This window comes from Lycium barbarum, chromosome 7, assembly GCF_019175385.1.
Source record: "Lycium barbarum isolate Lr01 chromosome 7, ASM1917538v2, whole genome shotgun sequence".
Classification (NCBI taxonomy): Eukaryota; Viridiplantae; Streptophyta; class Magnoliopsida; order Solanales; family Solanaceae; genus Lycium; species Lycium barbarum.
Genome location: NC_083343.1, coordinates 132591408 through 132609262, shown reverse-complemented (window position 1 = coordinate 132609262; position 17855 = coordinate 132591408). Strand labels below are relative to the sequence as shown.

At 33.6% G+C, this 17855-nt stretch overlaps 1 protein-coding gene across 3 annotated transcripts; it reads right to left on the bottom strand.

Moving 5' to 3' along the window:
• Positions 1-95: 95 nt before the first annotated feature.
• Positions 96-9611, bottom strand: LOC132604531 (kinesin-like protein KIN-13A). 3 transcript variants are annotated; one of them, XM_060318075.1, is made up of 15 exons: positions 9501-9579; positions 9298-9360; positions 8298-8384; positions 7565-7798; positions 6693-6914; positions 5550-5729; positions 4787-4891; positions 4530-4607; positions 4291-4372; positions 3681-3843; positions 2924-3253; positions 2137-2355; positions 1460-2054; positions 1296-1361; positions 96-617 (listed from the first exon to the last, which is right to left on the bottom strand). In XM_060318075.1, exons 4-15 carry the CDS (start codon positions 7745-7747, stop codon positions 435-437), a joined length of 2406 nt encoding a protein of 801 aa, XP_060174058.1. In that variant the 5' UTR covers positions 7748-7798; positions 8298-8384; positions 9298-9360; positions 9501-9579; the 3' UTR covers positions 96-434. The 3 variants fall into 3 exon arrangements, with proteins under 3 accessions (XP_060174058.1, XP_060174059.1, XP_060174056.1); XM_060318076.1 differs by lacking the exon at positions 9298-9360 and having other exon boundaries at positions 9501-9611; XM_060318073.1 differs by lacking the exon at positions 9501-9579 and having other exon boundaries at positions 9298-9492.
• Positions 9612-17855: the final 8244 nt, after the last annotated feature.

Sequence of the window (17855 nt, the reverse complement as noted above, 5' to 3'; positions counted from 1 at the left end):
AATTTCGTTGCTGCAAGAAACATATCTTTAAAATGTTTTCTCAGATGTAATCAAACATCTAATACCACAAGCACACTAATACCTTTTGCAATACATACTTGAAATTGAGTCTAATCAATCTTTAGAAGTTTCATATCATGATTGTAACGAATTTACAAGTTCTGAAACACCCGTCTTGCATCGTCTCAGTACTAGAAGGTGCTTAACTAATAACTAGAAGGGCCAACATTAACATCTGTAGTTTCATTAGTTCATGCTCATGAGAGAACACCATTGTTTTTTTTTTTCCTTCTATTTAGTAAAATCTGCACAATGATTCTTCACCTGATTCATTGTTTGTTTACAATTTTAAACCTATCTTGCAAGAATTACAAAGGGACAAGTAAATACAAGTAAAATGGTGCAGTATTTGATGTAGTAACTAGATTTCATGCCTAACGCGGTACCCTCTTTCTACTCAGTATTTCCTGCTCTTTCAACCGATGCTGGAACCTTGCAAGTCGAGCCTGAAGGCTGACCAGACTTGCTGCTTTGCGTGATAGCACAAAGCTTAACTGTGTCACATAATTGTCTATACGACTTCCGGGTTGATCAACTTCTGCCAACAGTTTCATTTCCTGAGAGCAAAAGAATATATGTTATTAGTTAAATAACAGTCTCCTTTATGTTTCTACCAGGTCTAAACTTATCCTTTTCATTGCTCTTAAATGAGAACTCAGAGGACATAAAAACAAATTCACAACAAGCAGCTATCATCACGAGAAGAAAATGGTCAAAATATTGAAACTCAGATGTGTTCTTTTAAACAGCTAAAATCAGTTGGTGTGTGCGTGTCAGAGAGAGAGAGCGAGGAGGGGGAGGAGAGCAAAGTAATACTAACACACAAGAGTTATCCTACTATCCACTTCTTTAAATCCCTCTTAAAAAGCCAAAATACATACAGATAGCGAGATAGAAGATAACTGTGAAAAAGGAGGCAACAGACAAACAAAACAATGGTGAATTATATCACAAGCAAGTGTGAACTCCATAGCCACAAGTAATCAGTCAAAGAGTCGTGCAGGTTCACAGACAAAAGCATCCAACTGTTAGGTGAGGAAGCAGTGCATCCAAGGAAAACACTAAAGAAAATTCAAGAATTAAGAAACACTTGGATTCAAAAAGAATTAAAAAAACACTCAAGAGAAAACAATTTGCAGCTAACGGCAATGCATAACACAGAAATGCAGAAACCTCCCTGGGAACGATACAGGGAGGAAAACAATTAAACAAAATTAACATGGGATTCTGCTTACTTCACGAACAATCTCCATTGTATCTTCGATTTCTTTCCTGTGGGCAGCTATTAGGGCCTCTTCTTCCTGTACACAGCAAGAGGAAAATTACAACATCGTTGGAGAAGTTCACCAGACTTTATAAAGAGCAAAATTAACAAAATGAAAAGCAAAAGGCGACTAACCTCGAGTATTTCATTGATATTTTCATCACGAGGGGGTGAAGAAACTTCATTTTGTCTTGATCCAGTACTTTTTGTGGGGGTACTTGTAGATTGCTGTCTATAACTCGTAGAAGATGAATCAACGCTTGCGACATCTTTTCTTGACCAATTTCCTGGCCGTTCTGGCTTTTCAAGTTTCTCATCCCTATATGCTTTCCTTCGAGGTGGAGACACCTTCGGCACCTTGTCTACTACATCAGCTGAACTTTGCAAATTGGTTGTTGAGTACAGTTTCTGACCAGCTGGAATACCATAGGTATTCTTCACCTCAACCCTGCCCTCCATACCACCAGAATTTGCCCCACTTTCCTCCCAACCGTTGACAGTAAGATTTGAACTAAACCTAGAGGATTGTTTATCAAAATCACTAGATGGAATGTAAGATGTACTTTCTTTCTCCATAGCCCTTCTGCTTGTGTCGGGTATTTTAGATTCTTGAGGTTGCTCATAAACATCTCCTGCTCCAGCAGAAACAGCCAAAGGTGGCGTTGAAGACGGTATTAAACTTGCACTCTGATCTTTCTTTGTGTTTCCACTTTTGGATAGACTTTTCACCCTGTTAATCACAAGTTAGTATAACCCCATACTTAATGAAAGGGAACAATAAAATCAACACACGCTTAAAGAAAAATATTTACCTGTCAGCATATCTCAATGTGTTGAGTGTATGTTCACATGATCCTGCATTAGGAGAGATGCAGGAAATCATAACAGTTCTTGAGTTACCAACGAAGGAGTCACGAAGCACCTCAGTAAGTTTGCTCCCACGGAATGGAATATGAATCTGGTCATTGTCGAGAGCACGGATACACTCTTTAAGAGCCAACAAACTCTTATTGATTTCTGCTCCTTCAATCCTGAAAAAGAAACCAATATGTGAATTTCAAATATGCTACTTGAACAAATTAGCAGCAAGGCCCATAAAGTATGCTTGGGAGGGGGTGGGGGAGGAGAGAAAAAGAAAAGCAAGCATGACATAGCCTTTAATTAAAATTCTCAGAAGAAAACAAGCTTCGAAGTGCTGAATACTCATGTAAAGTACAATTTTAAACTGGCCCAAGTGGAAACTCGAAGATTTGCAACAGTAAAAAGTAAGGTACTTGACATAGCCAAGCTCTTTGTTTCCAGTTTTTGGAAGATCATCCTTTGAGCAAAAAATTCAGAATAGTAACATCAAATATACAACTAAGTTCATGACCTCGTACTTTTAATCCTTATAGAATACAATCGAGAAACATCCTAGCCGTTCCAGCTAGAACTCCCCTAGGACCTACGTTAAAATGGTTCAGTGGCATGACTTTTAAAACAGATGCACAACGTCAAGAAAACAAGTCAAAGGGAAAACAAAAGAAAAATAAAATACCATCTCAGAAGAAATTGGGAAGCATAACGAGATGCAGAAAGAAGTGGGCTACGAGAACATACCTTGTTTGCCGGTCATTATCAGTTGTGTCTGCACCTCTCTCGCTACCAGCAAGGTCAATAAAAGAAATCTTCCCGACAACTTTCCCAGCCTTGGTCTCATTTGCATCATTATTTCTTCTCGATTCCTTGACTTCATTATGTTTCTTGACAACAAGTTGCAATATCGCATGTGATCTTGATGATTCCTCATTTGCTCCAGTTGATCCAGTACTTCTTGCAGCATTTCCCCGCTCAATATACTCTTTTACAATCTGCACATCTGAAACTTCAAATTCCTGGAGTCCAACAATACACACCTGCTGCCGCCCATCTTCCCTCATACAGAGTTTCCTACATTAAAATTATGGACTGGCTGGTAAGAAATGGTGAAGAATAGATGTTCATAGATGAAAAATCATATTCATGAATGGAAATAAAGCAGTTTTTACAATGATTCATCTACTAGTTGGACAACCAAGACGATATGCTCCCAACTACCACATTGACTTAGCCACTAGTCATCAAACCATTTCGGACACTACAAGTTTCCAATGTCTTCCTTTCGGTTTTTACGTTCCTCTATTTTTGCAAGAAATTATTGGAGTGCCATTACTCTCCTGACACCATAGAATAAATTATATGGACCCAATACCAGGTTCTAGGTTATGCAAGTTTTCAATTTGTGTCATGCATGGCATTACCTAGTGCCATTTGAGCATGTGAAATAACCCTCAAATAAGGTGAAAAGAAACTTCCGAAGCATTATAATGATACCAACCTCCGATCACCAAGAAGATCAAACAGTTTCCCACCATATATTTCAAAAAAGCTGAGCCACAACTTGAATTTCTGACTACGATAAATGGGCTGATGCAACAATCTAACAAGATCCTCTGCTGCTCTAAGAGGCAATGGTTGCATTGTGTATGTCTTACCACTCCCTAAATCATCAGAGGAAAAAAGGAAAAGAAAATAAAATGAAATAACCAATTATAAAGCAGTTGAAGCAACTTTAACATTGCTAAAAACAGCATTGACAAAATACTAGTTTTAAATCCAATGTCAAATTACTGCTCCTCTACTTGAGAAGCACAACTATCTGCCAAAAGAGCATGCGAATTTCTTCAGTGATACCATCAGTAGACATGCATGAATATACTTGCTAAACTTAAAGGGAGAATTATCAAAAGACGGAACCAGAACATTTAAATTATGTGGGAGTAGAGAGCAAGAGTTTTTTTTTTTTTTGGAATAAGGTAAGATATTATTGAAGTAGTACCAAGAGAGTACTAGCACATGAGGAGCAACAATTAGCTAAGTGCTAGAAGATAGTAGTAAGCAGCCTCTGGAAACAAAATGAATCAAGCATATGAAGAAATGCAGCAGACCTGTCTGGCCATAAGCGAAGCATGTAGCTTTTGTGCGCTGAAAGATGGTTGGGATAATTGGTTCCACGGTGGCTCGATAAACCTACAAAGCAGCAGATATGGGATAAAGTTACAAGAAACTGGGTGGTAAATCATCTACTGTTGAAAAGATGAAAAATTGAAGATAGTCCAAATCAGTTTTGAAAAGTTTCCAGACAGCCTTTGTAACAAAATCTTCTATTTAAGTATTGAAATGATACCTGATCGTTCGTCACATACTCATCGAGAACAGCGTCAAAACAGAACTCGTGCTTCTCAACATAAGCAGTCAAGTCCACCTTCAATAATACAACCAAAGATCAGTTCCTCCCATATACAGAAAGGTCAAATTAGATGTATCCACCAAAAAAAAAAAAAAAAGGTAAGGTAAGGTCAAAATAAGTCACTATAAAGCCAACATCAGCCACTGATTCACGTGATCCATGAATCAAAGTCTACATGAAAATGAATTCAAAACCTTAAGTTTGGGTTCATGGACTGTGAGACAATCATTGTCTGATACAGTGACAGCATCATCCTCTTTCCGAGCAACTTCCTTCTTGTTTAAAGGTCTCTTACGCACCTGCCAAACACTAATATCAGCTTTGGAAATTGCAAAGAGAAAGAACCAACAGATACATGAACAACCAGGAAACACATAACGAAGGGGGTCAAAGCACAGAAATTTAGTAAAAAGATCTCTTATGAATCTAGAAGGTATATGTTAATCACTATACAGAAACATATAAGGACAAAAATATATGACTAGAATGTCATTTTCCAGTACTCCCAAGTATTCTGTAAAGTGGCACTCATTGAGGAAGTGACTGAAAAATGAATGTAACATCAAGCAAAACTCTAGAAAACAGTCATGCAGTTGAATTACCAAAGACTATGCAATATTATTTAAGCTGAATATCAATTTCAAATAAATGGAGGCTGTGAGAGCCTCGGAATCTTTTGTACGATGTGGGTCCTCAAATAACATCACGTTTCACCCATGTGAAGCAAGTGAGCACTCAGGCTCTTTACGTAAAAGAGCATTTGTTGGCGTAATAGAGCCAATTATCATCTTAGAAATGATAAGATAATGGTAAGGACTTAGGATCTCACAATCCAGTTTACATGCCAAATCAACACAACAAAGATATCTCCATCTCATCATTTCCTACCTACGAAAGAAAAAGAAAAAAACTGTTGCATTTCTAGTAGTGTCACATGCATTTGAAACAGCTACTTACCACTACTTTAATCTTCGCCACATTGTTTTCTCTTCCATTATTTTCTTTTTCAATTGTGGATAATCCAGCTGCAGCATCTGCCTCCGGTTGTGCTTTTTGCTGTTGATCATTGTCGCTGTCAAATGCTTTGTTTACCCCCGACATGAAAGGTGACACCTCAAACGGTTCAGAAATTACATGCTAAAATGAAAATAAGGCCAGAATTAGTAAGAAGAAATTCCTTTCTAATCACTATAGGACAAGAGAGTCAGAAACATTACGAGACATCTTGCCTGGTATTCATAAATAAGAAAGATTTGGACCACCATTAAGCCAACACTTACTAATGTAACTGTTAAGAAATGATCTTGATTCTTAATGAGAGTGATGATTATTGAAGAAAGAACACAGCCTGTTTAAAGCCAAGCATCCACTTAGTTATCCATCGGACTTGTAAAAGAAAGAGACTAGTTACCCAGCGGAAGACGACACGTATTTCAATGGATACAAATGATCAAATAAAATCAACTCATTGGGTTTCATCAAAATGCAGAAAATCATGACATGTGAGTTATTCCACATTTTAGTGCAAGGCAAGGAAGGCAAGCTTTTAAATCCCCCCACCCTATCTCAGAAGTCCAATTCCAGACATAAATTCAGTATTTATTGTCTCATAAGTCCACACTCTTAAAACTAAAACACTTTACTGTTGAATATAATCACGAATATGATAATTACAGCTCTCAATCTATCTAAACATGTTTAACCTAGTGATCTCTGTTTGTACAATTAGTAACAAAGAGAATGCTAAGTAGTTCCTTTACTGTCAAACACCTTTCTAAAGAAAGAATGTAAAGGCTCCACCGGAATGAAAAGGCTCCACCGGGACAAACCATGAGTTTCTTTAAATGAACTGATATTCAGTAATCCTACTGATTCCTTTTTGTCCCTCACTTTCACTTCTTTCTTGGGTAGGGTGGGGGCCGCAGGGCCAGATTAAGACTAGTATGGCAGAATATGTTATCAAATTATAAATATATTTGTATTAAACAAACCAGCTAAAGAATGAGGCCCAGCTGAAAACCCTACATTCTTACACGAGAAGTGGCAGAGTAGAGAAGGAACTCGATACTAGATAGGTCAAGACTTAAAAAAAGACCTTACCTCAGTTAAGAGTTCAGTGTCATCCATGGAATGAAGATCCAATAGCCCAGCTCCGAAGTCTCCTCTGAACTCAGGAGAATAAAAGCCATCCGTGGATCCAAACCCTCCTGGACTTTGGGCTGTTGGAGTATATGGATCAGAAGCAGATTCGCCATTAAGGTTCAGGTTTCTCATCAATTTGAAAAGCCTCTGTTTCTCTTCCATAGACTGTGCTCCATATCCCTTCAAACAATAACCAGGCTTCAAAATTATTAGCAAACTCAATATGGCAACATCCAAACAAACCAAGATTAACATACTAAACTCCGATGGTAAAGAACCACAAGAAAGAGAAGACAGGTAAATTGGGGAGAAAAGGATCAATATCGTTCTGCAAATTGAACTCCATGATCTGGATACTCAATTGCCATAATTGCAAGAGAGGCCAATGGAATTCAGGATTAATCAATGGTTGTTAGAAATAATTAGAATAAACTGGAGAATATGGAGTAATGTGTAATACTTGTGTATGAGTGCATTCTATATAACCACATTTGGCGGAGGGGTAAACCAAACAAAAGAAAAGGCCCTCAGGTACTACAGCAGGACATACAAGGACTAGTAATTTGATTAATACCACAATGTAAAATCTAAAGACAATGTGCGCATCTGAATATACAATATGTTTAAAGTTTTACTTAAAATCTTCTATATACATATTTTCCAGTCTGAGGCAGTGGTGAACTTACACCCACCCACCACCCCCTCCACCCCTGCTTATGACAGCTACTAATTTTGTCAAGTTAGATTCAAGCAGAAATGTACACAATCTTCATCTTGTACTTCAAACTTAGTACAAAAAACACAGGCAATTATAAAGTAAGGTTTTATACCTGCATAAGCAGGTTTGGAAGCATACGCTGATCCACGCCAGTAGATGCCAAATGCTGCAGCCCGGCAGACTGAAGCCATCGCGCCATGACGGCATCTCCCGCATCACCAGCTGGGCCGGCATTGCCCGGGTGATCGTATAGAGCAGTAGCCGCCACATTGCTCTGATGAGTCTGACCACCCATGTGGCGCTGCGATCGGCGTTGCGGAGCCAATTTAAAATCTGTTACTCAATACTTCAAACAACAACAGCAAATAGAGTTCAAAACATTAAAATTCTGCCATTAATCACCAAAAAAATATAGGACAAATCAAAATGGTTTAATAGCACTTTTGGTCCTTCAATTATTGGTAATTCTAATTTTGATCCTTGTGATGTCTGATTAAGCATATTTAATCTCCAATTAATTGTAATGTGCGCTTTTGATCCCTTTGCTTATGAATATTCACAAATTTACCATAATGTTTGGTCGTTCCACCACTTAGTTACGCATGTTTTATGTTAAGCTTGTAATGTTACTCCATATTTGACAGCAATATAGTTCTAAAAGTAGTTCAAATACAACATACTTCTTACATAAAAGGACTAAAACACATATTTCGATTAATTGAAGGTTAAATGTGGTTCATCAGATATTACAAGGACCAAAATCAGAATATACTAGGTATAATTTAGGGACCAAAAATGCTATTATCACAATCAAAACACTTGTAGATTTTGATCCAGGTGCTTACAAGGAGGCGAAAAGTCGAAATCGAAGCGGCACATTCACGTATAAATCCAGCAAAGTTGAAAGCAACCGAAAACCAATCGATTTCGACCTAAATTCAAAAAAAAAAAAAAAAAAAAACGATTACCATAATTCAAAATTCAAAGCTCTAAATTGCTACAATACGGAACGAATCATACAATGTTACTGACCGATTGCAGTTGTACTTTTGAATTCAAACATACAAAGTACCACTCCGCAATCCAACAGTACAACCATTCTTAACACAGAAATGAACAAATCTACGCGATGGAAAAACTAAAACACACAGAACAGAACCAAAAACATATCAAAACTACAAGGTACAACTCCGCAAGCCTATTGTACAACAAATCATAAAAGCATAGAAATGAAGAAATCTACGCCCAGAAACACTAAACAACAGAACATAACTAAAAAGTAGAATCTTAAAATCAAAATTACAACGTACAACTCCGCAAGCCTACGGTACAACAAATCATAAAAGCATAGAAATGAAGAAATCTACGCCCAGAAAAAACTAAACAACAGAACATAACTAAAAAGTAGAATCTTAAAATCAAAATTACAACGTACAACTCCGCAAGCCTACAGTACAACAAATCATAAAAGCATAGAAATGAACAAATCTACGCGCAGAAAAACGAAACAACAGAACATAACCAGAAGCATTACGGAATTGACAATTCAAAATTACAAAGTGCAACTTCTCAGGCCTATAGTACAACAATCCATATCATAGAAATGAGCAAATCCACGCCATAAAAGAAAACCAGAATAACATTGCAGAATCGTAAAAACAAAATTACAAAGTACAACTTCGCAAGCCTATAGTACAACCATCCATAACATACATATGAACAAATCCACGCCAAAAACATTGCAGAATCGTAGAAACAAAATGTACAACTTCACATGCCTACAGTACAACCATACATAGCACAAAACGAACAAATCCACGCCAAAAAAAAAAAAATTCGAAATACCTGAAAAAAATAGAGTAATTCTGATCGATGTTCAGAATTGAATAGAACTTTCTAGAAACAGATCTGAGAGAAATGTAGATAAATTAAACCTTTAATTTTAATGGATTGAAGAATGAAAATTCATTGGAATTGCTTTGAAGCAATGATAATAATAGAAGCGTAAGGCTTGTGATCATATACAAAAAAGAAATTAAATTTTCTACCTTTTTTTGTGAGAGAAATAATACTCTGTCTAATTTTTAATATATCTGTATCTGTAAATATGACCTTTTTATAAAATTGTTGACAGGTGTGATATTTTGAAAAGAAGAAAGAAGGATTAAACGGCTAAATTTTGAAATATTTGGGTGGACTAATATACCCTTCAAATGATGATAGTCTCTGATATAATACATTTGTAATTTGGTACTCTAATCGTTTCAATTTATGTGACACGTCTTATTTTTATGTCGTTGTTTTGAAAAGATGCATATCTTATTTATCTACGTGGTAGTTACTACTCCTTTTTTTTAGACTATTTTATTATGATTTTTTTCGCGTTCGTTATTTTCATTTTCATACTTTTTAAAATCGTTTGTCCTTATCTGACCTTTTTTTATTATGTTTTCTCTTGAGCCAAGGGTCTTTCGGAAACAGCATCCCTACCATCCAAGATAAGGTAAGATCTACGTGCACTTTACCCCTACTCAGACCCCACATTGTGAGATTTCACTGAATATGTTATTGTTGTTGTTGTTGCAGCAAATGCATAACTAAAATTTGTGATATTGGATTTACTAATATACCCTTCAAATGATCCGCATGTTTTCTTTTTCTCTTTTTGGTCCTTTTCAAGTTATTAGATACATGTTTTCATAGTAATTTGAATAGTCTTCCTAATTACCTTCTTATACATTTTATTCACATTGAAGCCTCATTAAGGCAATTGTCACAAAAAAAAAAAAAAAAAGCCTCATTAAGGTCAAAGCAAAATGAGACGCGATTTAATAATTTTTTTGCAACCAATGTGAATATTACCATTAACAAAACAGAAACATACAAACTAAAGAGCACCCATCCTCACTACCACCTTTCGGGAAGGATGCAGTGAGATGATAGGCCTCAAGCAAGACCAAGTCTGTTAAGTTTAAAGTCCACAAATGCATTAAGTGAGGGACTTTAAAGGTGAAGTATGAATTGGGAAATGAAGGGAAACAAAAGTGGAGGGAAATGAAAGTTTGAAAAACAACCTTTCAAGTGAACACTTCTCCCACATTAGTGGTTGAAAGTGTTATGTGTGTGTTTATATTAAGCAACACATTCTCTAGCTCATAAAGGGTTGAGAAGAGGACCACCCCTCGCGCCACCGTCGTCGCTTGGCTTCGGCTCCGGCTCAACGGAATTTTTCCTTCCAACGGACATAACGATGACCAACGGTCATCTCCTTCACCGAACAGGCACTTTCATACCTGTTCAGATCAAAATAAGCTTTAAGAAGGATTTGATGGCCACATTTATGTGGTGCAATAATTTACCATAAATGAAAAGCAAGGAATTGGACAAACTTTAAAGGAAGAGCTGTACAATACACTGAAATGGTAGGCAGAATTACAACTGAAATTGCAGAGAGGATAGAATTTTAAGGCAGAATTACAACTGAAATTGTAGAGAGGATAGAATTTTCGAGCCCACGGAAAATTGTGTTTACTTAAAGAATTTAATCCAATTGACAAAATTTTTGCCAGAAATCTCTACACCTACATGCTCTCTTTGTTGTGCTATAAAATTCTATCCTCTCTGCAATTTCAGTTGTAATTCTGCCTACCATTTCAGTGTATTGTACAGCTCTTCCTTTAAAGTGTGTCCAATTCCTTGCTTTTCATTTATGGTAAATTATTGCACCACATAATGCGGCCATCAAATCCTTCTTAAAGCTTTTCCAGTGCTTCACACAATAATAACGAGGATATGAATAGAGTATAACTAAAGGTAAAATTATAGTATTTTCACACAATAAAGAGATGTTTTTGACCAAATGGTAAAATTATAGTATTTTCACACAATAAAGAGATGTTTTTGACCAAATAAAATAAAAATAAAATGCTCTACAACGTCCAAAAAGAAAGCCACTGCTACCAAGACAAGTTAAAGGACTGATGACAATGGATAGATGGGGTGCAACCTCATCAGATCAATCAAGAGGAAGAAACATGAGATCTTATGGGAACCTCCTTAGTTAACTAGTCTAATGTCTACGTTAGATATAGTTACGGAATTTAGTAAGCTTGAATTTCTTGTTGTTCATCTTAATGACCAAAGATTCAAGCTCAAAATTACATTTGTCTCTTAAGATAGAGGACTTCTTTCATATCATATTAGGAAGTCGTTTCCTGTGGTAAACTCCCTCAGATCAAATGTAAGCTTTTGAAAAGAAGAACAAAATGCGAGACAATTCGCTTCTCAACTTTCGTTTAGAATAAAAAAGCTAAATGCTTAAAATATTAGTGGAGTTCACTATTTTCATGCTAAATTAGATTGTTTAGCGTACTAAAATCAAATTTCCACTATTCAATTGCTTTCAAATAGTGATTGGCTCAAATCAAAGCTCGCAAAATACATTTCCAATATTATTCATGACTGTACTAGTTTCTGAATCTTTTTCCATAGTAGTTCCTAAGAATTAATTACCCAAACACAAGGCTGTATTGGTCAATGTAATGGAATGTTATGGACAAATATGGATATTTAATCTGTTAGTAATAACAGGACTAATAATTATCTTCTTTTTTTTATCGTTTTCGAATTTTGGCCCTACAGATCTGGCAGAACAAAGAAGACACTTCTGCACAATATCTTGTTTAGACAGGATTATAGATTTTTTTTCAATTGGCATCCAATGTTCAATGCATCTACTATATAAGAAAAATCAAAATAAAAAATTTAAGTAGTAGTATTTAGAAAGTCAATTACTAATATTTTTAAAATATATTTTAATACTTTAATTATAAATTGATTATATAGTAAGTACAGTTTTTAACTTTTTATGTAATTCTCAAACATAGAACTTTTTATTCTAAAATAAAGTTTAGGGGTCAATTTCTTTTTGGACAACAAAGCAATTTACTTCATTTCATGTGGGAAAATTGTCAAAAATATCCCTTTATCGTATGAGATATACTAATTATACTTTCTGGTCTACTCTTTTTTATTTACTAGTAAATCATCTTGTATTTGTCTTAACCTAAAATACATTAAATATTAATTTTAATTTATAATTAAAAGTAAATGATGAGCATATTTGAATATTTTTTATACGTTTTGGCATGACTAGAATAGTACCCTGCCACGGTACAGACTCGGGTTCATTTCCTGCTGGTGCATGTCCTCTTGCCGAGGGTCTATCGGAAACAACCCCTCTACCCCACAAAGGTAGAGGTAAGGTCTGCGTATATCCTATCCTCTTCAGACCCACTTGTAGGATTACATTGGTTTGTTGTTGTTGTTGGCATGACTAGAAATCTGCTTTAAAAAAAACTAATACAACACGTCCTCATAATAGTTTTATTTTATTTTTAAGATCCGATAACTTATGCAGGAACTTTCCAATAGATCTGTTGTTGCTTCCACATCTAAGAAGACTTTATTGAAAGCTTTAAAAGAGCAGGAGAAAGGGAACGCATGAACATTATGCAACGAAAAGAATGTAGTATTATTCGGAACTTAGTAATCGATTTCTTTTTATCTACTAACGACAAAAAATATGAATGAATTAAAAAGTATAAATTTGGATATTTAGCCTTTTTCTTTTTTAAAACGTCATTAGCATACACATAAATCACAATCTAAGTAAATAAAGTTATAATAATGTGACTGTAATTCCCTTCACAGTTTAAATTTATTTTTATACTACATTATTTGTGAAATAAAAGTAATTAATACATGTAAGAAATTGACCCGACCATAACTGGAGTTTGTGTCATGATGGAACAGAGCCCCATTTATTCTGCATTCTGCACGGCAAGTCAGTTGCCTCAATTTACTCCAATTTGTAAGGTAGTCACTAAATTTTCCCAACAAAAGAAATAAATAAAGGGGACAATGAATACTTGTTGTAAAAAAAAAAAAAAAAAAAAAAAAAAAAAAAAAACTTGCTCTGTCCCATTTGTGTGATATTTTTTTAACTCAATTTAAAAAAAGTGATACTTCTTTCGTTTTAAATTTGATGTAACGATTACTAAGAATAGTTATCTCAAATTATTTGTTATTTTACAAATTCAAGGAACTATTAATTATTTTTTCTCATTTTGCCCTAAGTATAATTTTGTGATTAGTGGAGATGGTATGTAAATAGAGTAAACAGTTAATTGAGAGAGATTATAACTTAGATATAAGTAAGGTAAAGTTAGTCAAATACCCCTTCTAATTAATAATCTTTTAATGTGCATGTTAAACAAAAAGGCGACAAATATGAGACCGATGGAGTACATTTTTATGAAATACTCCATGCGGTTCAAAATAAGTATCCACTTTGCTTTTTTATTTTGGTTCAAATTTAGTGTCCACTTACACAATCAACAAGGAATTAACTTTATTTTTCAGATTTGCCCTTATTAAATGCTAAGTGATCAAATTCCAACATGTCAAGTTACTAGTAATATGCAAATTTTAAGTAAGGGTAGTTTAGTAAAAATATCTATTTTTTATAGGAGTTAGTATTTTCTTAAAGGGTGTGCTAAAGGTTAAGGAAGTAATTTAATTTTAAAATTTTCATTTCACTAATCCCTACTAATAAGATGATTTATAATCATACAAAAATCTTATAATTTATTTTAGACTGTGTCCAATCAAAGTTCATCATATCAATTCAGTGGAGAGTAGATTTTTTAGCAAAATTTGTAATTAGGCATAAAACGCACTCGTCGAATGCTCTTTATATTAGAAGATGACATTAAGTTAAAAATGGAAGCAGGATTTTTTTTTTAATTATTATTTTGAATCTTTTGAGACAATTAATAGGAAAGTGGGAAGTCAATTCCAGATTTAGTCGGTGGCTATAATCGAAAATGCTTATTTTTGGAAGCAGTTGGTTAGGTTATATTTGATTTAATGATGAGTTTGATACCTCAACATGAAGTCAAATCATATACATTGATGGACACATCCTAGAACCAAAAGCACTCCAACATGTTACTTAAAAAATAAAAAATATTCATTTAGTCCGTTTTATTTTGTAACAATATTACATAAAACAATTATCTGTTTATGTTAACTATCATATATATGTTATTTAATATGCAGACTAATTGAAATAATTTATCCGTAGGAATCATTAAAAAAGAAATATTTCCTATTTGAAATTTCATCATTCCTGATTCAAAGTCAAAAAATCTGACTAATTAAGAATGAAGAAATTTCATCTGTCTACCCAATTAGAATTTTCATTGCTCGGTTATCCTTATATTATGTTTATATAATAGGATTAGTTAAAAGTTAACTATAGATCATAGGTGTCAACTTTAAGCATAAGCATGTAATTTAGAAAAAGTGATGATAATTAGTACTCTATTGAAATGGATTAATTTGTAACATATTGAACGTGTAATATCATCTTTTTACTGTGTCAATATGCAAAACTTAAAAACTCATTGAAAGTTATTACTATCATTCAATCACTTTCACCTTCATGAGAATAACACAATAGTATATTGTATATATTATTATAATCTATAGACTATTGCACGTGAACTGGTCTCTTTATCTGACATCAACAAACATATTATAATTCTCCCAAGTCAAATATGGAAAAAGTAAACAAAGAAATACGCCCTCGCGAACTAAGAAATAATATAAAACACAATTAGAAAAACTATTAACATAATGTGGAAGAGACAACAATAATCATATATATCTTCATATTCGTATGAAATTAGAAAAAGATTTTTAAAGAAATCATCATATCTTGAGTTACTAAAACATATTAAGCACTCTTCGCTTTGTTCAATTCCTCATCTTTGTTAAAAGGTAATTAAAGATTATTATATTATTATATTATAAAAAGTGAAATTACGATTTGATAAATAAGACTAGTAACTTTATTATTGCGTTGATCGCATAATAATTTATTTATATCATCAATTAATATAAGTTAAATTCTTATTTTTTTTTAATTACTATATAATATAAGAGGGAATGTGAGGACTTTTGTAGTCCTCACAAGAGTTTCCCAAATTTTTAAAAACTTTTTAATTAATTACTTTTATGTCCTAATTTTATTTATTTAAGTAAATTTTTTGATTTTTTATTTTTAAGGTCTACTTTTCAAAAGCTATCGAATCTGGGGACTTTTGTAGTCCTCACAATAATTTCTAATTCTTTTAAAAAAAAATTAATTACTTTTAGGTCCTAATCTTATTTATTTAAGTCAATTTTTTTATTTTTTATTTTTAAGGTCTACTTTTCAAAAGCTATCGAACCTTCTACCTCATTTTTCATGTTCTTTGATTTTCTGGTTCGTGCTCGATATCCGCATTTAAGCCCAATTAATGTAGATAATTAGCACTGTATCGCGCCTATTCGGAGGGAACGCTTCCTCCAAAGATTTTTTCCATATCCATGTTCGAACCCCTAATCCCTAATTAAGAGAGGAACATCTCTATCCGCTGCACAAGTTAAATTATGTATTTGTCTTAAAAGTTCATTAACTATGTATAGATTATTTATTTAGAACTAAATAACTTCAGAAAATTAGGATACATAAGTTATAAATGTCAAATTCTGGCTCCGCATTTGATTTGAGGTAAATAATTTTATCAAAATGGAAGTTAAAATATTAAAGCAGTGGAATGAAAATTTTGCTTTTATATAATTACCCACTTGTGGGACTACAATGGGTATATGGTTGTTGTTGTTGTTGTTGTTGTACACTTGTACTAACACAGATTGTATTTTTTTAGTTAAAATATCTACTTTTATATCTTGAGTTTGGGCCCGGGCTTAGCACGGGCCTCACATAACTAGTAATATAATAGATACCATTGAAATGACAAGGACTTGGTATTGACATTTGACTAATACCTCTAATTAATTATTAAAATCAAAGTTATTCATGCCGAGAAATTATATATGAGAATAAAACGTTTTCTACTAAAAGTGACTTCATTCAAAGCTCGAATCGAGACTTCTAAATAAGAATGAAATAATTACAACAATTCTTGTCATCCCACTATGTCCTTTGATGCTACGTCTCATAGTGTTTATGTTATGTTACATATACAATTTTTGGCCAATCACCTAAAACAAAAGGCAAACTTTTATCTACTTGTTGCCTTTCAATGAGTTAGAAAAAAACACACATGCATGAAGTAGCATCAATCAAATTTAATGCAACCAAATATTTAAAAAATATTTAACGTAAAGCTGAACACACTATTAGTAAAAAAAAAACACTTTTCAAATGTTTAGCAAAATACTCAGTTATATTCTCTTAAAGTATTTTTCAAAAATCACTTTTAATAAAAAAAAATTGAATTCAACAATTTAATTAAACAGGCTGTTAGTATTTTTAAACAGTACTTTATGACATGCTTAATTAATAAGTAGTTAGCAAATTGTAGTTATATATGTACCACAAGTGAGTAGGAGCTACCTAATGTATGCTCTTTATGTTTGGTGCTGGTCATGCCTTGCATCCTACTTTTTAATTTGAAATCCCCTTTTGCTTTATTTTAAAGCATGCTCATGATGTGGAAATCCAACAAGACTTTAACTAATCTGATATTTATAAAGTAATTATATGTACTATATTTTTATAATAAGCATTCATGTTAAATTAGATTAGAATAAAAAACTATAACTAACCTATATAATTAGTTAAACTGTACAAATAGTTTAGATATATCTTATACTATCATTAGATATATCTTATACGTACTATCATTATATGACTTAGATATTCGTATGGTATTTGCATATATATTTTGAGTTACCATCAAAGGATGTGGTGTAGTGGATGAAATTGCTCCTCCCTCAACCAGAGATAGTTGGTTCGATACCTAGATATGAAAAAATCTTTGGTAGGGAGCGTTTCCCTGCGAATGGAGTCCTCCGCGGCGCGAATCTTGATATAGTAGGGTTCCAATGTGGATACCGGACACCGAATGGAAAACAAAAAAAATATTTTGAATTAAAGTCTTCATCGTAAATTAAATCATTAATCGTACCTTGAGGTCGATAATCATCTTTATTTTATTTAATTAAAAATATTATATGCACGTCTAAGTTCTAACCCATGCCTCCGAAGTTTGGAATAGTTCATCTATAGCCCTCGTATCAATAACACCAATTTAGTTAATTAATTTGATTAAAGTAAAAGATCCTCATTAAGCAGAATTTTTTAACATCTAACAAACCAAATTTATCTTAACAAATTCATTGAATATTGAAAATATATAAAACAATAATTAAAACCTGATAACTTAATATGACTAGAATTTCAAACCCATAAACTCTGTCTCGCGCAAGGCCACGATATGTACAAATTAAGACCAAGTCTTTTGCCTTATTAACTACCTCAGTTAATT